The following is a 24,698-nucleotide window of genomic DNA, read 5'->3' as shown; positions in this document are numbered from 1 at the left end:
GTAAGATAATTGTTTAGTGTGTCAAAACTAACTTCTGGTACCTCGTTTAGAGCCTCAAATTTGTTCTGGTGCTAAAGTCTGAATTTTAGTACTTCCCTCCTCACCGCTACCTCATTATTCCCTTCCTGCGTATCAGTTTCTGCCTTTGCTTTTTTTATGTGAATACGAGCTGTTACCATTCTACGAACACTGCATCAGATCTTTCCAACTTGTTCTACATCGTGTACAATGTCTGGGTGTGCACACAGAATCAAGGCTATTTCATTTTTAGTTTCGCTACCCGTTTTCTGAAGATGGTATTCAAGATTTGTCAATTACTACGTTCTCCGAACTCTACCAATAACTTCTCTGGGGCCTTGCTAGAGTCGATGCCATATTCCCCTACTGCATAGTCTCCGGCCTGTTTCTTGTATACTTTGGAATTGAAGCTGCGCCTTAGAAAAATATACTGTGTCTTTACTTTATCAATAACTTACTCCACGTCTTCATAGAAGCATTCAACAAAATGATCATAATGGCTTGATGTAGGCGCTTAGGCCTGTAACACCTTCATTTCGTGCCTTTTCTTCAAACTGAATAAGATACTTGCCACCCTCTCACTCTTGCTACAGTATTCTTCCATGTTGATAAATATACTTTTTCGTACAAGAAACCACGCTCCCAGTTCTCTGTCAACTAATCCTCGGTAATACAGGACATGTTCGTTCTTCAGCCCTGTATGAGCCTCGTTTATCGTCCTAACTTAACTGAGCCTTACTAGATCCCATTAAAAACCCTCTAATTGCTCGAATAGCACAGCTAGACTAGCCTTACTAGATAGCGTTCGAGCGTTGGCCGTAGCCAAGTTCAGATTATCATGGCAGCCTTTCCAGACCTAGAGATTCTTAGCACATTTCAATGTGTCGCAGGTCTGAGCGCCACCTTGGACAGTTGCTTAGCAGCCTCTGGGTACTCAGGGTGCAGGTTTAATTGTTACTTTCCTAAGGGACGTAGTGGTCAAGTACTCCACCAAGATGGTCAATGCTGCTCTGGTGAGGACCTGCATTACGAGCAGGTGGTCGCCAGCGAGGCTCCACCACACACCATTTCTTTCATTTTACTTTTTTCTTTTTTAACAATTCTTTCATTGCGCGTTTTAAGTAAATATACAATTGGGAATGGTCCGGTATGTGCAGTCGCACCAAAGTTCGTCATTCCATGCTAGGTTGCAGCGCTATCTCTAAGTAGGAGATTGTTTTGCACTTTCATAGCACTGTAGAATACCACCTGATAGACTATCAGCTCTCAACTTCACATGGCTCGTTGCTTGCCTGTCTTTAAGGGGCAAAGCTCTCTGGGGTGTGGCTCTGTCCTTCCTCCGTTGATGTATGTAGCCACCTTGCAAACATCCCACTACACCCCATCACCGATCCACCACTTCAGCGACCATAAAGCCAACACTGTTAAGACGTAGCTAATATGAAATGCAAGATGGTCGTGTACTTGTATCCAGGTGCACGTTAAAGAACCATAGATTTTTACACTGTGTGCATACCTTGTTTTTACATGACCACCTATAGTTTCACCTTTGCAAACTGCCCACTACTTCGTCCTCGCAAACACCCCGCTACGCCCCATCACCGATCCATCACTTCAGCGACCATAAAGCCGTTATAATGAAGGGGGAATGGGATGAACGTGTAGCTACCACCTACCAATAGTAATATTTCTTGTATAAATATATAGAGTGTTTTCACATCTTTGAAGACATAGTGAGCAAGATTCGCGGATGGTTCACAGTTTAGCGATGAAATTCTCCAGTGCTTTACCCCACTCATCATCATTCACTCCGTAGATATGCTTTGATTGTTGTCTTAGCTTATTTAGATTTAAAAAGAAACAAAAAGACGCGCGCATTCAAGCCTCTGCCTTTCCGTGCTTGGTGCGGCTTGGTGCCTTTGATGAGCTTTCTTCTCACGCCTTTATTTTTTCCTAACTTCTTCCCTGTTCAATTTAGTTCGGCATTGTTGGCTGCGAAGTCTTCACAATTTCCGACTTTTGTTGATATCAAGTGGTTTCAATCCTACTTTGACATTTCTATCAACTGATGATTTTGTATATACGCACTAGTAATTACATCTACGGCGATCCTAATAACTGGAAACAGTGAATGAAATTGTAAGGGGCGAATGATTTATTATTCTAGAGAGCGGCGAAAAAAGAGAAATTTCGCGCGAAAGCAATGCCGTGTTAGAATCACTCACCACATAGCGTCAGCTTGACGTGATTTACTCTCGGCACCACACACCACGATAAGTCCACGTGGCACGTTTGTTTACCACTAGTGCGAAGGTACGTTAACTTTTTCCACTACTCATTGAATTGTATTGAATATTGTAAAGCACTGTAACGTAGTGTCATATTTAAAATTGCGATAGTGTGTTGTATTTCACACAATTTTAACGCACCTTCATTACAGACCATGGAGCTGGTGAGATGGATGAACACGATGAACCTCGACTTTTTGAACATGCAAATTCTTCAAAGTGTCGATCCGGTTGAGATCATGGTGCGTGGCTCTCTTGACTTCGGAGTGGGTGTCATCATTTCCTTTGATCTCCAAGACACACGATTTGACCACGGGAAGAGAGTTATTGAGGTACTGCACTGATTTTTCGCTTTCAATGAGCTCAGATAAAGAGGTCACCTAAGTGATTAACGTCCATGACGGTTCTCAAGCTCTAATATGAACAGGATCTGGTTCGTAGCGTGCGTTCATTAATTCGCGTTGCAACAGTAGTGATACATGTGTATAGCGAAATGACTGAACGCGGTGTGGGAGCTTCGGTTTTGTTGCAGTGAACTGTTGAACAGCGTGGCTGGAGGTTATGAAATCGTTGCATTTAAATCGTGGCCAATCTACGTGGAGTGCTTTCTCTAATGCTTCTGTAATGATAATGGTTTATGTACGTTTTAGTATCTACAGGATATTGTTTTAAAACAGGAACAGCCTCACTTATTGGTCAGCTAACAAGGATGTTGGGCACACTTTGTATTTATAAGACCACGTGCACCGTTTTTGGAGAAACAGTTCAAAAATTTTAAAATTTGATGCAAAGAATCTTGTCTTCTTCTTTACAGTGACATTTCAGTTGCCAACAAGGTATCTCTAAACAGGTATCTTGAGATCCCCGGGTATGTCCGTACAGCCAGGTATCCCTATAGCAAAGTGAATACAGGAGGTCAATATCTCCTATGGGAGACACTCGTTCCAGGTTTCTCCGCGAGAACTTCGAAAGCATCGCGAAATAGTTCAGAAAGCAATGCTTTGCATCAGAAATACTGAAGTATATTGAAGAAAAGATTGTTGTTCAGGTGTGCTATCTCCAAAAGCGTTAAGGTCCTAGCAGTACAGGCACATAAAATTTGCTAATTTATTTTAGGCAACCATAATTTTGAATGACTGCCTTAATCAACATGTCAAAAGGCGGTAAATTTAAACGAGTCTCTACAAAATGACAAATAATGATTTCATCTTTAGAGAAAAAATCATTAGACTTCTGGCTATTTGTGTATTTTTATTCAATAATCAAACTTCATCTTCCTTGGGTGGTACACCAATTAAAAAGTTTCAACGTAACAATTCATTTTCCTTTATTTTGACAAAATGCTTGTTGTTTAGAGAGCTTGTTTCATTCGGCTACACTTAGAAAAACTTGAGGTGTGAACATATTTCTCCTGGACCGGTATGCATAAATTTCAAGTTCATGGTCGTTACATTTAGAAAAGTAAAACGGTGCATTTATGTAAGTTGCATCGGTGATGCCAAATGTATTGTAAAGTATATGAAGAAACAATTTATTAGATTCAGAGCAGCTCTGAATCACGTGTGTGATACCGAAGGTACGTGCGTTCGTAAGAACGCACCGCATAGCGTTGCCCCCGCCGCAAGTGTTGCAGTGGTGCCAAATAGATGACGCGACAGCTGCGCGTTGATGTCACGCTCCCTTCTCACGTCTTTCTAGCAGATGCGTGCTGACGTCACTGTCTCCCTCACCAGCAGCACGATCGCTGCAGTGCCCGCAGCGGCCAGTTCCTCCAACCAGTCACAACATACTTCTCTTTCGCTTCACCCTCTACACTGCCTGCAATCCTTGACCACACATCAAGTGGAAACACTCTTTCGGCTCGTTTAGCTGCGATTAAACTTACACGACAAACTTAATCTGGCTCTCATGTCCTTGCATTTCGAAAAAACGCTTACTCGTGTAAACGCAACACCGAGTTTCGCTTCAAGCAGTTTCTCAAACACGCACATCGGCGCCCGTTTTGACCGGATCAACCCCATGCGCACCACTGCTAATTCGCATCCTATCAGGGTTTCCTTCTGGCAGAGAGTCTATAGTTTTTATTTACTCATTTATTCAAAATACCTTACAGGCTTCTTATCGGAGCAATAAGTAAGGAGGCCAATAAATGGTTAGATGTGACATGTTATAAAATACAAAACAATATCCAATATAAGCTAAACATTCCCAAACATGAATTAAAATACGGCGATGTTATAAAGAGCCAGGAAAAGAAGAGTAACATTCACGTATAAGAACATAAATAAATAAAAAAAAATCATGCGTGAAGCGACAAGAAATGTGGACTCAATAAACATTGCCAGTTGGTGATTAGAAACACAGGACATTTTTGCAACAATTGATTGATATGTATCTTTTGACGTCCTAAAACCACCATATAATTATGAGAGATGCCGTAGTGGATAGCTCCATAAATTTTGACCACCTGGAGTTTTTTAACGTGCACCCAAATAAGAGCACACGGCCATCAACATTTCCGCCTCCATCGGAAATGCAGCCGCCGCAGCCGAGTATTTTTGCAACAATTACAATACTACCAAGCAATATATGGATCGTTACACAGCATTCACACAATGTACGAGGTAACACTTCTATTGAATAGAATTAGAAATGACTATATAAGGACGAAATCTTTGAGTAGGTGGCCGAGCGAGGTTTGCGATTTGTGATCAAAGTGGTATCGCCAGAGAGGTCGTTCAAAAGTTTGAAGGCATGTGGCCTCAAATAATAATAATCGCCCTTGTCTTACTAATGATGCGCTTGAATCTGTCTGGACTATGAAGGTGCGTGGAGATGCGCAATGGGAGTTTTCGAAATGAGTGAAAGGCACCTGGTGTTGTGGATATATGAGTAAAGCAGACACAAAAAGAAAAAGCAGCGGCATTTCTGACAAGGGTGCAGTAACGGGTGCAGCAAATTTTTGTAACACAGGACTGGCGCTCGTTATCTCAGTAATAAAACGAGAGAAGCTTTAAGTTAGCAATGAATAGATTTGATGTGAAAGCCAAATAGATGAAGCGAATTCTGCATGCAGGCAGGTGAACGTCAGGTACTCTACCTTGCGATTGTTAGGTGACAACTTATGCAGATTGCAGTAAGTGTACTCAAACGTTTGCGATGCTTCAGCACAAATAGCAGTACTGTGAAGTCTGCATGAAAGATTGTCCGTTAGGTTTGTCCCTAGATACTTGAATGACTGAACCCTACTTCATGTTTTATTGTAATCAAAAGTGAAAAAGTACATTAGGTTGGACAACGATGCGCTAAAAATACATAAATTTCACCATAAGACAACTACAGCATGTACAATATAAAACATAATTCCTCCAGAAAAAAGGGACAGAAGAGAAGACCGTACATACAAATAGAGGTGTTCACAAATAAATCAGATAAAATCATAAATTTACCGTTCTGAGTTAGTTAAGCTTACTTTATTGTCATAGTGAACCTGTCTAGTTAGTGAGTGTTAGCAGTTGATGGATCTAGTTCATTCCAGTCTCTCACGGCTCTCGGGAAGGAAGAATATTTAAAGCAGTTAGAATTGTGTGTATATTCAGTTGGTGTCACGGAGCGTGTGTAACGTGTAGGTCTACATGAGGTTACCGAATTATATGTAGTGGTATCAATGTTTACTTGGTTGATGCATGAAATTTAATCTAGTTAGTTCGAATCTGTATTCATGGCTAAGAAGGCTACCCTTTTTTTAGAAAGTGAGTTGGTGAGTCTGAAGTTTTATAAAAACATGCGACGCATATTTAAGCGAACTTCAGCGACTGTGAGCGTATCTATCTATCTATCTATCTATCTATCTATCTATCTATCTATCTATCTATCTATCTATCTATCTATCTATCTATCTATCTGTTTATCTATCTATCTATCTATCTATCTATCTATCTATCTATCTATATATCTATTTATCTATCTATCTATGCGCCTACGCCTTTCAGCTCTCCCGGCCGTTTTGATAATCGTACCAATACCAAACTTGGTATGGCATAACATGACGGTAATACGAGCATGAGTGACTCGTCATGACATGAAAGTCATGGCATATGGCCATGAATGTCATGATTAGCATTTCATGGTGATGCTGCTCTTGCGGTAGTTCCGTTCTCATGACATGTTGCAAAACTGGTATGGTATGACATGACTGCGTGGAAAACACAAGCGACAGCCACTCAAATAAAAATCAGGACATGCGTGTCATGTAACAAAATGACTACATGCCACACTCATGATGCGCTCGCGGCCGTTTCGCTAGCTTACATATACCAAGTTTGGTATTGCGGGACGGGAATGAATGGTGAAGGTATGTGACTGGTGCACACATGATAATTATGAGATGCATGTCATGTGAGAACGTGACTACATGCCACACTCAAGGCACTGATACAATTTGAAGTGACCCGGTGCGCGCCCGCGCCAGCGCTCATTTCGTCACGTCACGACGGCGATGCCACGCCAGGCGCCGCTTTGTCTGCCATATACTCGCAGGCGCGTGCCGCCTTGCTTTGACGCTTGCGCGTTTTAGAGCGCCCAGCGTCCGTCCATCACGAAGAGAAGTAGACGCAGTGCAGTTTAGGTAAAGTAGTCGGCGCTAAATGCATGTCGCATTTCGTGCCGGTTACCGCCGGGCCGCGCCGGTCTCGTCTGGCGACAGACTAGAGGCTGCTCGCGTTCTGCTTGCGTAGGGTGGCCCCGCCGCGGTGGTCTAGTGGCTAATGTACTCGGCTGCTGACCCGCAGGTGGCGGGCTCAAATCCCAGCGGCGGCGGCGGCATTTCCGAAGGAGGCGGAAATGTAGGCCCGTGTGCTCAGATTTGGGTGCACGTTAAAGAACCCCAGGCGGTCGAAATTTCCGGAGCCCTCCACTACGGCGTCTCTCATAATCTTATGGTGGTTTTGCGATTTAAATCCCACATATCAATCAATTAGCTAGCGTAGGGTCGCTGCGCCCAGCGTGCGCGCACGTCAACGTCACGTAGGAGTATATTCACCTTTTCATGAACGCCTCCCTGGGCGCCGCCATAACCCTTCTTGGGCTGTGCTAATTGGTGCGTCCTCTCAAAAATGCACTGACAACGCTGCGCCCTTAGCGTCTGTTTTACACCAGTTAGAAACTGAGGGCAGTGCTTCGTTTAATGATATGTGATTCCCGAAAGAGTTAAATTTGTGATAATGTATTCAATCGTCAGCGAACAATTTAATTTTAACAGCTGCGTTAGAATGTAAATCATTTGATAAAAGTTTGAAAAGAACCGAGGCACTCCAGATGGGACGCGTGAAAGAGTGGATGACTGTTAGTGAATTTCTGCAAACTGCAAACGGTTGGTGTAATAATATTGAATCCAAGACATGATAAGTTCGTTTCCTAAAGTTGATTCACTTTTCGTCATGAGTTTACTATGCGAGACCCGATAGAAAGTTTTTTATAAATCTAGCGAAAAAGGTCCATTTGTTTTCCTTCATTGATGTTAACTGAAATGTCGTGGATTAGCTCAACAAGCTAGGTGACAGTAAGTACAACTTTTGGGAAGCCTTGTTGATCAGTTGAAATGATGGCTTCTTTTCCAAGGTATGTGGTTATGCTTTTAACCACTATGTGTGCAAGAAGTTTACTGACTTAGCTGGTCAGGGAGATGGGTCTATAATTGGAGACTTCAGCTTTGTGACCAGACTTACGTACTGCATTAGTTTTCGCGGTTTTCCAATCTTGTGGTATAGTACAGGTTGATAACCAATTATCAGCATAGGTATTTGGCTAAACGATCTGCATATCTTTTTAGGAATATATAAGGTACACTGTCTGTAGCCAGTTCCTTTTTATTGTCATTAATGAGTAACAGTTCAAGCAGACTAGGTTCCGTTACAAGAAGTGTTTCTAAGCGTGTTACATGGTTTAACAATATGTCAGAGTTGTTTTGAAGTCAGAGTTGTTAATAAGGTAGGGGAAGTCATAGCTCAATAGTTTGCAAGAAATAGAAATGAGTATAAATTTTCCAGAGTACAACACCACGAACCATTTTTTACACCGCATTTTTTCCGAGGTTAGGTCACTTTGCAAGATGTCGTGATCATAAGGAAATGTTAATTTTCTACATTCAACAGCAAATAGTCCTATACTTGAGGAAGTATTACTTTGCAACCTGTACTGTAAATATAGAAGAGTGAAGATCTAGAACGCTGCCTTGAGGGCTCCGGATGTCACATCACCATGGGGAGAAGCACGATTCTTATTCACAATAAATTGATGTCGAGATGATAAAAAACTTTTGATACTATAATAAGCTAGAAGTGTTCACACCAATTAAATTTATTTGAAAACAACCAAGACAGGCCACCTTGTTAAAAACTTTAAAAGTATAAGAAAATGGTATCGCTTTGTAAATATATGTTCATGCTAAAGCGCAAGTCGATGGTAAACACGAGCAGCTTTGTATCACATGACGGATGTTTACGAAATTGATGTTCAATAATGAAAAACAAAATTATTAGTTTCCAGGTGTCTGTAGATATGTGATGCAGTTATGCGCTTCACCGTTTTACAGAAAATGCATGTTAGGGATTAGGCCAGTAGTTGTCTTGTTGATATTTGCTTTAAGCTAATACCTGTGATTACTAGGATAACGTCCGCAACGTTCGATTCTGAAGCCGGTCGTCAATGACTGATTATCGATTCTGCACAGTACTTTGCTAAAAGGGGTAGGGCGGAGAGAGTGGCCGCCTAAATGCTACAGGGCTCCGCAGAGGGTGGTGGCTATGCGATGATATCACCTGGTAAATGCGACCATCCATCTAATAATTGTTACCACTGCGTTTTGTTATCACTGTCGTTAACCCTGATGAGAGAAACATATATCTTGTAGATGAAACGTATTCAACCGTTGCACTCAGGGCAATCAATCAGACATGCTACCTGATATATTTTTCCTACCTTTCGCGAGTATCTGTAGTGCGCGGGAAAGCGCTCATACTCTGGAAATGTGAATGCCGAAAGTGCCAAAATGGCGTTTTTGCCAACGATCAACAGTGCCCCGCCGCAGTAGTCTTGTGGCTAAGGTACTCGTCTGCTGACCCGCAGGTCGCGGGATCAAATCCCGGCTTCGGCGGCTGCATTTCCGATGGAGGCGGAAACGTTGTAGGCACGTGTGCTCAGATTTGGGCGCACGTTAAAGAACCCCAGGTGGTCGAAATTTCCGGAGCTCTCCACTACGGCGTCTCTCATTATCATATGGTGGTTTTGGGACGTTAAACCCCACATATCAATCAATCAATCAAGATCAACAGTGTATTAGTGATATTTTTTGTCCAGCCTTGCTGTGTCAAAGGTTCATTACATGCGAATAAATAATTACCGAATAAAGCAGAATGCGATAACGCTGGTACTTCATGCAACATACGTGACATACCTTTTGTCGAGGTGTCACATAAAGCGTCAGCATATTTTAAACTCTCGCAAGATGTAGCTTTCTCGGCTTGCTAATGTGAAATGATAAGGCTAATGTAACAATAAATCCGGACTTGCATACTGGCCTTCAATGACGATGCATCAATCGCATGGCCGTCGACGTCGTAAAGAAAATGATATGAAGTAGAGGGCGTGGCAGCTCTACCAGCTGCGCACTATCACAACACATCTACAACAAAAATAAGGAGAGTATCAAATAGAGATATAGCGGTCACAATATTTTTGCTCCTTTTAGCGTGTTTGCATTGTTTGTTCCGTTGTATATATATACAAAGCATCGAATCAAGTCCAAGATGTTTTTAATGTCATGTTTTAGGCGTGGCTGTTCAGCTCTTATAGGCCACTCTGTTGAGAACTGCGTGCCTCTTGTGAGCCTGACTCTGTTATCTGACCGCCAAATTGTGAAAAAAAAAGTTGTTTTCTGCGCACTATGCAAATTCGTTTTATCGTGAGGTTTGTCTCTTGTAATACGCACCACGACTCTCATTAGTAGTGGCGCCCTCTTCAACACCACAAAGAACGACAGATACACGACCATTCTTTTTTCATTTATTCGCAGATGAGCTACAGCAGCGAACAAGAAGCCTGGCTACTGCGAAGGAGCAGTAAACCAAAATATACGAATGAGAACGACTACGCCCGGCTTTTCCGTTTATATGGAGTAAGGCATGATGAAGATCAGTTACGCTACGCTACGAAAATACTCGCCTACGAGGAACAACGTGAGTTGGCAAGTTTTATACATTTTCGGCAATGCATATATTTGAAACAAGTGTGCACGCAACTGCGAGGGAGGCTTCACTTGCGTTTGTTTTTCAATGTTCTCCGTTGGAAATATTTAGGTAGCTTTGTTTTAATTGTGAATCTTACAATTTGCTTGAACATCTCGTAGGTTTAATATTGCAGTATGAGATAATCGATGAAGTCCCAAAAATATCTGGAGAAAAATATTTTCGCAGGTCTCATGGGCTAAGCAAAGAAGTATTACGCAAATGATTCTGCGAATAACAAGTTCTGGCTTACTGTTTGTCTTTGGTCAATGGTACAAGGCAAGCACATTCCATTCTGCTTATGGCAAAGTTAGGAACCCTACATAAGCTTCCAGGACACGTCAGGGACACTCTGAAGAGTGAGTTGTAAGTTACAGCCACACGTTGTGTCAGCACTCACATTCAAGCGCAAGATATATCATTCGGTTGCACCAACTTGTGTTGAACAGCCACTATAAAGGCAGTACATTGTCAATACTTGTGGATTAATCATTTTCCTGAGATTAGAGTCAGTAGAAGCACCACTGTAGCGAACATCAACCAGATCGGACTATGTACAAACTATGGGCAGTTCAAAGAGCTGGCAATAAACGTTAGGAAGTGCTGAACAACGCCCAAAGACAACGTTTGTCAACTATACATGGCAGACAACATCAACCTACTGTAGGCTATACTGCCCACCGATGAGCAATGTTATGCTGTAGCGGTAAACTGAAACACCTCAAAAGAAGTAGCGCAAAAAAACGAGGGCCAAAACAACAGCGTTGTGTGAAGTTGCTTGTGCCAGACGTGAGAGGAAAATCTGTGTGCGTTAAAACATTTTTAAACTTAATATAGTCAATTATGAACTTAATATTATGAACGTATTACAAATTATTTTTGAACTTAGTAAAGTCTGTCCAATTTGAATTATGAGCTTCATAAATTGTATCTTCTTTCTTGTTATTTGTGAATGTACGATTTTATGTGTTCAGTATGTATTTTCTTGTCCCCACTTCTACGTGGGCTCTGAAGAGCCTGCAGAATATTCAATTAAAAAGAGCATTGGCGCAAAAGGTAATGATGGCATATCTCTGAACATTAAAGCAACCTTATGACCCATTGTACCAGATATACTACTAATAAAGTGCACGCTTTCACACGTTGGTATGACATGGCGGATAAATTATAGCGTGTACCAAACTCCAGTTTTTTTATCATCTATGTCGTACTAACAAGCCCAAGCATCCAAATTAAATAGCGTGAATTCGCCGATAAACGTGAGCCGGTAGTGCAGAACATACTAGCAGAAGCAAGCATTCCTAGAAACTGCCTCAAAGTTAGACCAAATGACTGAGCGCTTAGCAGCATTAGTCACTTGTCTCAGCCACTATCCTAATCTAGCATCCACAAGCCACCATTAGCCATGATTTAGTAAGGTATATTCACTGCTAAACAACAGTTTTCAGTCAGTAGGCATCCTTACGCAATCAGCGTAAGGATGCCTACTGGGCAATCAGCGGCAATAAAGATTGCTGGAGTGGAATGCTATGCACATTTTGACTGTCTGGAGGTATGTAACTCAAGCCAAACTCTAAGCACAGAAATATCAAACAGGACAAGGGCTGTTGATTGTATACAAGTAAATGCTGCTCATGACATGAATTACACCTTTTGGGATGTCGTGTGCCTCGAGACACCGCAATCGAATAATAGGTGCAATGAAATGCTTTCATTTGTGCGCTTCATTCATGCCATGCTATGCACGACATTTTTCACGTTATTCATGTGAGATCACGCGATCATGACACGACGCCTCATGAATGTTGCAAAGCTATTGAAAACTGATTATCGCTAGCTTTGGCATTCTTTTTGAGGCACTCATTGATTAAAAAACTATCGATTGTGCAGATATCAATACAATATGAGAAGGGCAATCAGACGGGCCATTGGTTGTATTACAAGCGTGATTTGTCCAATTGGGTGCAACTAGTAATATCATTTTTGGTCGTCAGTATTGCAAATACTTTTTCAAGAGCCTACTAATAGCAACACTCAATTCGCTTCATTCATGAGCAATCTTTCGCCACACAAATTATTTCTTCAGTAAGACTGAATATATATATATATATATATATATATATATATATATATATATATATATATATATATATATATATATATATATATATATATATATATATATATATATATATATATATATATATATATATATATATATATATATATATAATAAAGGATCAGATTAAAAAAGCAACCAGAAAATCTTTTGAAATAACTAGCATGAATACTTATAATTTTTTTTGAAATCATACAATTTACTAAATATTTGATGTCGTGCAGTTCGGCCTGATATAAAAGCTTCCCGCAACAATGAACCTTTCATCTCGAAGATCTTTGAGCCCAGTAACGTAGCGAAGAAGCACTAGAGTATCAACATTCTTCCAATTCAGCCCTCTTCTCATTCTCCACCATACAGCGTGTGCTGGGGAACTTCAATGAATTCACGTGGTTCCTTTTTGCTATCGGTAGTTTTCTCAAATCAACTCTTGATAGCACGATCTATTGCTTATTCTTACCACCAATAGTACAGTAGTGATTCAGCTATTAGAAGTATCGATAGCTGAATCACTACCAGAAGCTCTACATCACTACTGGTTATATACTTCATGAACACCTTGACATTTTGCCACGCACAAACCCATAAATTTAGCCACAAAGCCTATTGTCTAGGCAAGCATATGCGGCGGACACCTCCAAAAAGCCATGTGCTTTATGTCATGCATAATATGTAGGCATGATGCACGCGTAAATAGAAACGCGTGTCACCCTGAAAATTGCGAAATATGACGTAAAACCTGTTCAGAACTGGAAGCACTGAAGTAACTTTATCTCTTGCCCCACGGCTGCTTTGCACGAACTACAATGCGCAGCTGGTTACCGGAAACCCGCGCGCTGCAACTTGGCCGTAGAAGTGGCGTTTAATGAAGGCGTTAAAATAGGGACCCGTGTACTTTCACTTACGCGCATGAGAAATCACTCCAGGTGGCCTACATTCTCTGAGTCCTTCCCTATGGCGCGCTAAACATTATATAATAGTTTTCGCACCAAAAGTTCCCTGATGCGCTCTATGTGAGCATCACTAATTCTTCTTTTCTTCTTTCTGTAGTACGACAGATCGAGAAAGACACAATCAACATGACTAAGAAGCAGTTCATTGGCATTTACGATCTGGGCGAACACACGGCTCCACACGTCACTGGAAGTAGGTGAAATTACTGAAATCATTTCGCTGTACCAACCAAACACGTTGTTTTTCTGTCGGGAAACCATTCTTAGTTTAAGCTGGTATCTTTATTGTGATCGTCCTTTTGTATAACGTAGATGGAATTGATATGATGTGTATAATGACCAGCTATAACAACAACTATTGCAACACGCTATTTCAGGTGTCATTTCAGTACTTGAATGCTACATTGTCGGGAAATCACAAACCAAACATAATAGGAAGTGCTCATAAGGGGGAATATTTGGGACGTCTCAAGCTTTATGACACTTTTTTTAAACATCGCCCAGTGAGTCATAAATATGAGCTTATATGTGTACTACATAGTTGAGGCGAAGAATCTGATGTATAAGTTTAAAGCGAGTTCGTGAATACAGAAACTATCTTGTCAATGCGCCAGGCACCCGTCGACCTCCCCATTCGTGCGCTTGGTTTACATAATGAAGTTGAGAGACGTGGTCATGTAATATAAAGAACACTCCGAAATAGCCAGATAAGATTATCTACACTTTCGAGTTGTCTTTGGTGAATTTTCAAAGGAACTCTCCAAGTTGTAAGGTGAAAATTCACACGTATCATGCGAACATGGCATTGAAAAGTGTCTCAAGGCGACTCTGACAAATTATTTAAGTCTTGTAGTGGCAGTCTATAGTAGCGTCTATGTTGTATCCTTTAGCGCCTTAGGAGATACCGTCCGTGTCACGCATAGGACGCCCACTAACCCTACACTAGTTCACAGGACTACACACAGCCAGCAGAACTGGCCGCGTAAGAGACAGGATAAGCAATAAGAGTTTGAAAAAATGGTTTTTTTGCGTACTATTTCAAATATGCGGCCGGTGCTGCACTACAATAAATCGTTTATATGTCTTTTAGGAATCGTTTTTTAAATGAAATAGTTGAAAATTGTGCAGCAGCCTACTATTACCCTATTTTTAAGTAGCAAGATATTCGTTGCAGTTCAAGGGCTATACGCATATGGGAAGGCTACAGTGCATTTGTAGTTCCAGAAAAATATTGGCTCCGAAATACAGCAGGATCATCAAGCTTTATGATAGGAAATTCTATATGTGGTCGGGAACGTCTTAGTGGTGTCTTATTCGCAACAATAAAACGTATTATCGTTTAACCATTCAAAGGAAATAGAGCGAGCTTGGAGTACAAGTGGAAGGCCATCCGGGCCACACACGTCCGCACGGAATTGAAAGATGCCTATCAGTCACAAGGCCTTTGCCCGGAAGACACTGAAACTCTACCAAGGCAGTTGAATTGTGAACTATACGTGGATAAAGAACAGCATCGAGAATTACTTTCTAAATGTCTCCATGAGGAAACCGAAAAGCCTAATGAGCCTATGAACTTCCGTGCAAGATTACGCACTTAAAACGCTTTCCTCGGACATTGAAGGAAAGAAATATTCACTCTTCATACTGTGCTTACTTCTATAACGGAAATATAACCAATGTCGATGCGCACAACTTCTTAGTTAAGTCAGTGACCTGCACAGTTGAAGGCCTACGCACCCTTGACCTACCTCAAAAGTACTTTCCTGACAGGGCTGCATAGCAGGCGACCAATGAAGCTTGCCAGTCGAGACGTTTCAACAACAACAAAAACAATGGTAATGAAGTTAAGTGTCTGACTTGTGCCTTTTGAACGGGTCTGTGAATTGGGTGTTATAATGTTGTATTTTTTGATGCAATGAACATTTACAAATTAGAAAGCTTTCTTCTCAAAGCAAGCTTATTGTACTTTTGTTCCTTTATCTCAGCAAACACAAAATCTAGAAACGTCAATTGCGACAGTACTTCGAGGAGGTGCTAAGGAAGACCCTGAAGAATACATATTGTTGTGTAAACAACGGCTCTTCTTCAACGCAACTAATTCCTATTAGCGAGTTATAAGTAGGTACTTGGAGCAAAAAACTATCAAAAACTAGAACGACAATTTTCAGTTCTGAATTGGTATTAGTAAGAAAGAGAATGACATATAATCAAAATGACCGTAAAATAACTGCTGTGGCTTTTCATGTTATAGAGAAAAAGGCACATAAACTTTGCCTAAAATTTATGGTGGCTATACGGCTCACCTTGTCTCCTAAGCTGTCTCGAGTCAATACACCACATGCACTAAGTAAAAGGACAAGTGTAAAACAGCTCCGCTGAAACAAAACATTATTTATTGACTAAAACAAACATCAAAATAAAGCTCAGAAGCCAAACGCACGCAATTTACACCAACCATCTAATAAACTATGTAATGAATTATATATACCATTTTTAATGTGTGAAGTACGTAAAATTTGTGGCAACTAGCCCTATTGGCATCATACTCACGGGCACAAAAAAAAAAGTATGTCTCAAATCTGGCCTGGCATGTTAGTCCATTTCCAATTACTCTAGGCTCCACGGTCATCTCTATCAATTTCAGTGAATCAGGGTCGGATGTTTATGTAGCTCCTTGGAGGTACCCCATTCGCTGTCCTAATCGCCTACGGCACTCAAGCTCGATGCTCTCTAGCCTATCACTTTGACTGCTCCCAAGTGACACGGACGCTTACCACGAAGAGGCTCCTGCGGATTGTCTTTTGGGTCAATCGCGTTGGGCCGTCACAAAGAGCAGTGTTTCAGGTACTGTAGGAAAAATTTAAAAAATGTAGCGTGATGTACAGGAGGTTTTTCTGGCTGTTGACCCGATACTCACCAGATACTCTACGAACTAAAAAGTGCTGTCGCCCACTGCTCTCACAGTCAGTGCGATGCTGGCTTGACGACTTTCGCCAACCGGTGCCATGTGGAAAATACGCACTCCGTTGTTATCAGTTGCCAACCAGAACTTATGTCCCGGGGTATGAGCTCTCTCACAGCCAATCAGTCGTGTTGGTGCGTTGCACATGACAAATATGTTTCTACTTCAGTGCACACATTGAAGTACCAGCGTGCTGGCTGCCTTTACTCCGGTGTGCGAATTTGATTCCAGCGTACCGGCTGCCTTTACTATGGTGGAAAAACTAATAGAGGCCTGTCTACTTTCATTAAGGTGGCACATTTGATAATTCCAGGAGCTAGAAATTAAGCGAGCCTACGCTATGTGTCTGTCCTAACTTCGTTGCTCCTTCGGCTCAATAAACCTGAATAAATATTATAATTTAAGCTTTTAGCTTAAACCAGCCCTTCGATTTCAGATGTCTGTTCAGCACTTTTGTCCTCTGGTTTACTTTTGCATCATGTGGTCGCGAATCTAAGTCAAGAGATTGCACGGTTGAGACGTGATTTGTGGTAGTGACATTCCTGTGGAAGAAATATATGTAGTTCTGTTTTAGAGTAGTGTTTCCACATTGTTGATCATTCAGATATAGCCAACAGTAGGGTCGTGTGCCGTTGGTAAATGTAGAGAGAAGCTTAATATATGCCATATCACACTAAAGCAAACCGCTAAAATTCATATTTGTTATTTTTGCATGGATTCTATCACAATGCAATCTTGTGCTAAACACCTCATTTAAGCAAGAATAGGTAACCTGCTATAGAAGAAATGGTTTGGACAATCAAACCTAATATGAGCCATGCACAACTATCCACGAAAAATGCTGGTTCTTATATGGCGTCTGTCACACTTGGAGTCACTTTGGGGTATTAATGTGTATTACCCATCAACCGTTCTTTATTTCCCTTTCAAGTTTAAGCAATGGCCTTGCAATACATTCTGGCTATTAGGTTACCAATATTGGCATTTAAATCAGGTAGGGAGCTTCTTTTAGACTACAGATGCACGTCCCAGCTGATCGTATCCTGCAGAAGAATGCATTTCCGCTCATGCATTCGGCTTTAACTGTAGATAATGTCCGGACTGCTGTGACGCTAACCCGACATGCAAAACACGTAGTTCATGCGTCGTGACACAATAATTCGACATCTATTAGCATGTTGCCAATGCACTTTAGATTACATTAACTAGTCGCGATGCGCATTTACAGTACCCTCACTTTCACTTACTAAAATTGGCTGCAATATAAGAACACTCGCCCATTGTGGGAGTTGTTGAAGAGGAAGAGCGTACTGGCATATCTCGTTTTGACACGTAATGAAGTCGCTATCACTTGCAGGCCAGTTGAAATGTGAAGTAGGTTTCGTCTAGTGTCGTGTTAAGGACGGTAGACACTAAGCGAGTGGTACATAGCACCTGTTGTGGTAAATAAAAGCGGGAGTCTTGTAGTACGGTCACATGCTGAACGAAGTGATGAAAATGGACGCTTTTATACTGCGCTTATGTAAAACCAGACAGGACTTGCGTATATGTTAAATATTGAAGGTTTATAGATCTAACATGCATGTGTTGAAAAACATTGAAAATAGGGCGCTTTCCGTGTTTGACTCCATACCCAAGATAATTATGCACTACGCGGGCGATTGATTCTATATTGTGAAGTCTGGCCAGGTCGACAACTTGCTCGCATGCCTGAACTATCTTAAGCCTGAAGTACAGTCCGCAGTAGAAAGAGGGGACCAATCGGTTCTCCCTTTTTAGACGTAGTAGTGAGAAGGCAACAATATAATCTGTCCTTTTCGGTGCTCAGAAAACCCACCTATACATCACGCTACCTCCACTGCAGCTCGAACTACCACCCACGGCTTAAGCTTTCTGTGGTGGGAGGGCCGAAATAATAACCACAGCTGCGGAAAGGGGAAAGCGATCAAATCATCAGTTACGTCGGCGCCAGCAGCTACACAAAATGGCCTGCGCCAGCGAAACAGTTGCCCATACACTGAAAAAGGCAGGGTTCAACGTCGCACACGAGACACCCACCAGCATCGCCAGCTTCATTCCTCTCCCAACGATCATGCGCATGCGGAAATATCTTAGGATGGCGTATACCAGATCCTGTGCGCCGACTATCCAGCTTCCTTTATTAGGGAAACAAACAACTTCTGTGAAATGATGCGAGAGCACAAGAACGACCTCCTTCGAATGTATAGCCAACCGAGCGAAGTAGCGGAACACTTCGAATGGTTTCACCACCTCATTTACCCAGACGGCGTTTGGATTATAGTACAAAAAATTAACACCTGCCAGCAACTCCTCCTTCAATCTTGGCACATTAAGCAGACAGCAGACAACATCAACCACTCCACGGGGTTTTTGCCCTGCCTTTACTGCCAGGGTTCGCGACGGGTCACGGCAAACCCCTACGGAAGGCGAGCAAGCATATATAAGCGCTGCACATCTCTGGCTTTCTCACCCCCGAGGGATAAGCCCGTCTGACTTTAGAACTTCGAGTTTAGAATACAATTTTCGGATGGAGTTTCCATATTGCCTCATGTTTTGTGTTGTTTACATACCTTCGATAATTCGTACATTTGAGACCATTTCCTGTACCGTCCAATCATGACTTTATAACTTTCTCTTAACAACAATTATGACGATTTTCACCACACGCAAGGTAGTTCGCAAAGAATATATGCGGTTTCTGTTGCATACGATCTGCATTTTCCTCCTCGTCTTATCACCCTTCGTGGGATCCAAAATAAATGTTTGGTAACTTATCAGTTCACATTCACCATTAATTTTCGGTGTCATATAGTTCTTTACCAAATTTCGCGATATTTTAGCGACGGGCTGTCGAATATTCAGTCGGTAGCAACTATCAAAAAAGGCATAAGGGGAAATAAGTATGTGCGACTCAAATCTGATATACAGCAATCAACCTTTCAATAAATTAATGATGTGAGAATACAGTCTATTACCATATTTGTCCTTGTTTTTCCAGAGGATTGGGAAAATTTGTTTCACAAGTATACCGAGGGTACCTACAAGGCGTCGCACCCAATCTGGACAATCCTACGCAGTACCAGTGTCATTAAGGAGCTCTTTGATAACCAATACGTGGGCAAAACTGGCCTGCAATACCTGGTTGCTTGGAGCATCTATAGACAGTTGGTCGAGTTCACTGAGCCGTACAGATTCCGCGACGGAAAGAAGGCCGATGAAGCTTGCTTCGTGCACGTCAAGGACGTCATGAATCTAGCGATCCTTAGCAAGTTCTTCGAGTTGGGTAAGTACATTCACTGCACCTCTTCAAAACAATTGCCATCATTATTTTGGAATTGTGCCGAGGTGACATGCAGCAAATACAATATTTGCAGCAACACGGTACCTTCTTGTTTATCTCAACTAGTGTTCATCGCTCCAAATAATGAGGGGTTGAGTCAGATGGAACACGTGCGACTCGGAATGTGCGTAGAGTGTCAAGACGCCAAGCGTGTGTTAATTGAACCCCAATGAAGGGGATCACGGACCACAAACTGGCAGTGTAGGCCACTGTTACCTTCTCCATCTCTCCAATTATTATGCAGTCTGCATAAAAGAAATACTGCGACTTTGCATGTTTCCTTCATTGGTGAAAACTTCGGGCTCTTTTTGACGCAAGGCATTCATGTCGCTTCCACGAAAAAAAAAACGTATAGCAGCTCCAGTGCTATGACACCTGAGAAAATGTTGCACGAGAATCCAATGACATCTATTGGGGAAGTAGCCAGCACTGTTTTTACCTAAGCGTCAATGTTTCTATTGTTTGAGGAAGGCATGAAGGGTTTGCTCATTACGAGAACGATCTCTTTTGAGAGATTCGCAAGCTTATCGTACATCATGTGGGCTACTTTTTGCTGTGCCTTATCGACTTCCTGCGTGCTAAGGCAGTCCAGATGCGCCTCTTTCACATTCGAGTTTCGTCAAGTTTTGTTCTCCATCAGACGTTGGCACTTAGCGAGTCAGCACCGACAAAGAAATGGCGCCAGGGGAGGGAAATTTTTTCCCTCTACGAGATAGTGTTACTCCTTACTGCGCACCGCTGAAATCAACCTCAGCTTTCGAAAAGATTTGGGCAGTATTAGAATAGTTCGATTACTCCTTGACTATTTCTGCCAATGATATAACATTATACCATCTTCCTTCAATTTAACAAACATTCGAGTGTTCCTACTCTTGTTTTGAACCGTGTTGAGTGGTTTGATACGAGCGTGATCACGAGACTAAACATGTATGAATGGACCACTTGTCAAGTGGTGCTTTCAAAGATAACCTATCCTATGAAACCTATCAAAGATAGCCTAGCCCTATCAGCTTCGCCAAGTTTATGTATCCACGTGGGTTAGGTAAACATTGTCACCCTACCTTTCCAGTTCAAAAATTATTTTGTTTTTCTTGCATAGAGCCTTCTCCAGTGCTTTTATTGTGTATGAATCTCGCAACGTCGTTAACGAGAAATCGCCCAGGCTAGCGATGTGCACTGACTTTGTCGGAAAAGCGCTCGTATGCATCGTGCCAGCGACGTTCCAATCATTCGAAAACGAAATCGATGGCTATTGTCTGCCACGAGTCACGTATACTTTATGTCTGTGTTGCTTTCATCGGCCGCGCTCTGCCATTCGTTTTTATACTTCGTTTATAAGTGACACTATACTGCAAGAAATGTTTTTCGTCACATTTTGAGAAAAGGATATTTTATAAACTAAGATTGCTCAGTAATTTAAACTTGATGACGGCTGAAATCTCTCGGCGGAGTTTTCTAACGTAGCGCGCTACAAAGATCAATATATATATATATATATATATATATATATATATATATATATATATATATATATATATATATATATATATATATATATATATATATATATATATATACATATATATATATATATATATATATATATATAGGGACGGCCGCTGTGATAGCTCAGTGGTTAGAGCATCGAACGCGTTATTCGAAGGTCGTGGGTTATTCCTGCTCACAGCTGGTAATTTTTTCATCCACTTTTCTTTCTTCTTTCTTCTTATTTACATTCCATTGGTTCTAATAACTTCCCCTGTACATTCCTTGGCATTACTGTCTGTTATATCTCATTAATATTGTGTAAAAACACGGAAATACGAGCCCTTAGGTATACACTTTTCTCCCTTATATATATATATATATATATATATATATATATATATTTATATATATATATATATATATATATATTGTGCCCGGCTTCCTTAGGGGTCGAAGAAGTAGAGGAAAATGGGCGACGTGACGGTGACGTATGTGATTGAACCGTTGTCTTCGTCCCCGTCGGCTCATCCCAGCACCGAAATCGTTCACGTTGTGCGCCTGAAGCCTTCGCACATCGAACCTAAGCGATGCATGTGTATAATGCACATTCTCGCTACAGCCTTTTTTTTTTAATGCACCGAGTCGGGGCCTTCGCCGCCGGAGGGTATTGTGTACTATTTGGGCCGCATACCTAGAGGTTGGAGAAGAGGAGGACGGGGGTTGTCTACTGTTTGCGCCATCTTGGCTGTTTAAGTTTCGATCACTTTGTTGCTGTGTAAATATTGTAAATTAACCAGTCTTTTTTTTGTCTCCCCCTAACAATATATTTGGGTATCCTGGAGATGACAGCAACGGCAGAATCCCTGCGCGAGCGTTCATAGATCTTTCGCGAGGCGACGCTTACCCAGCGATTTCAATGTTGAGGAGTTTCACTGACAATGAATGCATGACACCGAACAGAAGTTTCGACAGGATATAGGACATGCGCTCTCCAGAACTTGAAAACGAGTATTTTATGTTAGTAGCACCATATATCGGTAGCTGACCTAACGTGTCATTTCAATGATCCCGAGCGGGAGTGCCTTAGAAGCAGTGCGCATTAGCGAGCGAGCGGCTGCAAATTGCTGTAATTGATATCCAACTATAAGGTTTATCTTCAGTGAAGCGTAAACTGAAGTCATCCCTACTAACATTGCGTCTTTTATTTTCTGTCTCTCATTCTTCAGTGCGTTGTTATAGGCACACTATCAAGAAAAAAAGTGATTACCCTATTTCTGTCTCCAGTGGTACCACACCACCAATTCCCCACACTGCGGTTGCCGTTCGATGTGATTATGTACTACTTTCCACCAAGCACCAGGCTAATAATGCCCCCAATCTTTTTTTTTTTTTTGCTGGTAGGTACCCGTTGGTAGCAATTTTGTGCTTCTCAGAGCAGTGTTGGATGCTCGATTGTTTCATCAAGGCTATTTTGGGTTCAGGTGCACCATCACTTTTTTACAAAAAAGTTACGGGGTGACTTTCGAAATGAGTACCATGAAAGAAGTGAGTGCCAAGTCTTGGTATACCTTTACTCACTAGCAAAAATGGTTGGTCGCTGGTCATTTATTTCAGTGCAAGTCGCATTGGAAGCGGACCCTAAATCATATAGCCGCTGCTTCGGCAGTAAAGTTGAATCTTTCAGAACCGAGCTCAATCATCGGGCAGCACTTTTGTTCTAGTTTTTCACACTTTGATTAGATTTTGGCCAAAACACTAGAGAAAGCCTAAGGTATATCAGCCCAGCATATTTTTATATGATATTAGGCAAACAATAACAAAGAAATAGTGCAAATAACGGCATTTCGCGTATTTCTATTCTAGAGGCTCCTGAAGCGACCAGATCAATACCCCTCAAGTTCTTCTTACGGGGTTTTCAAAAGCACTGGACCTATGGCGATGAATCGTGGACATCTTATAGGCTAAAAAGCCGTATTTGTAAAAAATTACAAACATCAAGTACAGTTACAGCTTCAAGCGTGCAGTTTTGCTTCGAAGCTTGATGTTCTACAATACATTTCTTCAGAATGTTTGATAGGCGCTAGCCAGCTCTTTTTGTAGAATATTAAGGTGTTTTGTTCTTTCTTATTTGTTATTTCTTCTCGTTGCACATGAAAGTATTGGGTGAGCCAATAAGTCCTCCTGCTTTCTGGACGTTTCACTGAAGTCAATTTGAACCTGAGTAAATTTTAAGAAAAATGAAGGTCAATCTGTTAGGTCAATTCTAAAGAAATCACTTTGTATTAAATACCTAGTGAATATCGTCAGTGTACATTGTTAACGTTTTCTTGATCATTATTTGTTCTATCCTCATTGAACTAATGTATTTGATGTTTGGGTGGGTAATATACCTGCAGATTCAGCTAACATGTTTTTTACATATTTTTCTTTACAACAGTGGTTACACCTCAGATGGTAGAAGAGGTGAGGCAACTGGCGTTTCGAATCAAGGATGTCTTCATTGAAGCCGTGCAATCTTCAAGCTGGCTCCTTCCCAGTGTTCGAACACGATTATTTCAGAAGTTGAAGGAAATCGATGTCCTAGTAGGAAGCCCAGGAGATCAATTGGAACCCAAGTTCGTCAAACGTTTTTATGGTCAGTACTATACGCTTAGGCAGCAGTGCCGGAGACAATAAAGATCAGCAATTAAAATTATTTATTCCTCGTGAGAATAACGTGACATAATATAGAAATTGCTATTTGAAGAACAAAACAGTTAAACGCAGTTGGCAAGGCGAAATTGTTCGTGGCACTAAATACACTAGTGGAAAGTTGTTTTTGGTCATTCTGCGTGCCACATTCATGGCATGGCATTAAAATCAGTAGCTGAATAAACTGAATGTGCAATTTTACTTCATACGGCTCGCGATAGCAAATGTATGATCTAGTCCAGAATAGAAGAACAGAACAGTGGTGTATTATTTAAAACTCATGAGGCGATGATTGGAAACATGCTGTTTCATGCCAATGCCTCATGTTTCTCTCCTATCTGATAACGGTAGAAACCTGTTTCAGTCATGTGTTGAGAATTAACCAAGCTCGTATTTTTGAAATCCTTCCATCAACTATGGCTAGAGACCTGAATCACTTGTGTCCCATCATCAACTTCATCCCATTTGACTTCGAAACAACTGTTTGGGTATAAGCGGCGGAATATTGCAGGCTTCTACAATTAAAAAAACACATG

At 41.4% G+C, this 24,698-nt stretch overlaps 1 protein-coding gene across 1 annotated transcript in view; it reads left to right on the top strand.

Annotated features, from left to right (window-relative positions):
* LOC142802920 (neprilysin-2-like) overlaps positions 1–24,698 on the top strand; it is an 80,505-nt gene that overhangs the window by 22,349 nt on the left and 33,458 nt on the right. Inside the window, exons 5-9 of the mRNA XM_075888004.1 lie at positions 2,459–2,638; positions 10,378–10,540; positions 13,758–13,853; positions 19,642–19,926; positions 23,909–24,106. Of these exons, the coding sequence (XP_075744119.1) occupies positions 2,459–2,638; positions 10,378–10,540; positions 13,758–13,853; positions 19,642–19,926; positions 23,909–24,106 (922 nt within the window). The remainder of the gene's footprint in view (positions 1–2,458; positions 2,639–10,377; positions 10,541–13,757; positions 13,854–19,641; positions 19,927–23,908; positions 24,107–24,698) is intronic.

Source organism: Rhipicephalus microplus, chromosome 3 (assembly GCF_043290135.1).
Source record: "Rhipicephalus microplus isolate Deutch F79 chromosome 3, USDA_Rmic, whole genome shotgun sequence".
In the NCBI taxonomy this organism is placed as follows: Eukaryota; Metazoa; Arthropoda; class Arachnida; order Ixodida; family Ixodidae; genus Rhipicephalus; species Rhipicephalus microplus.
This window is presented reverse-complemented; position numbering and strand designations above follow the sequence as displayed.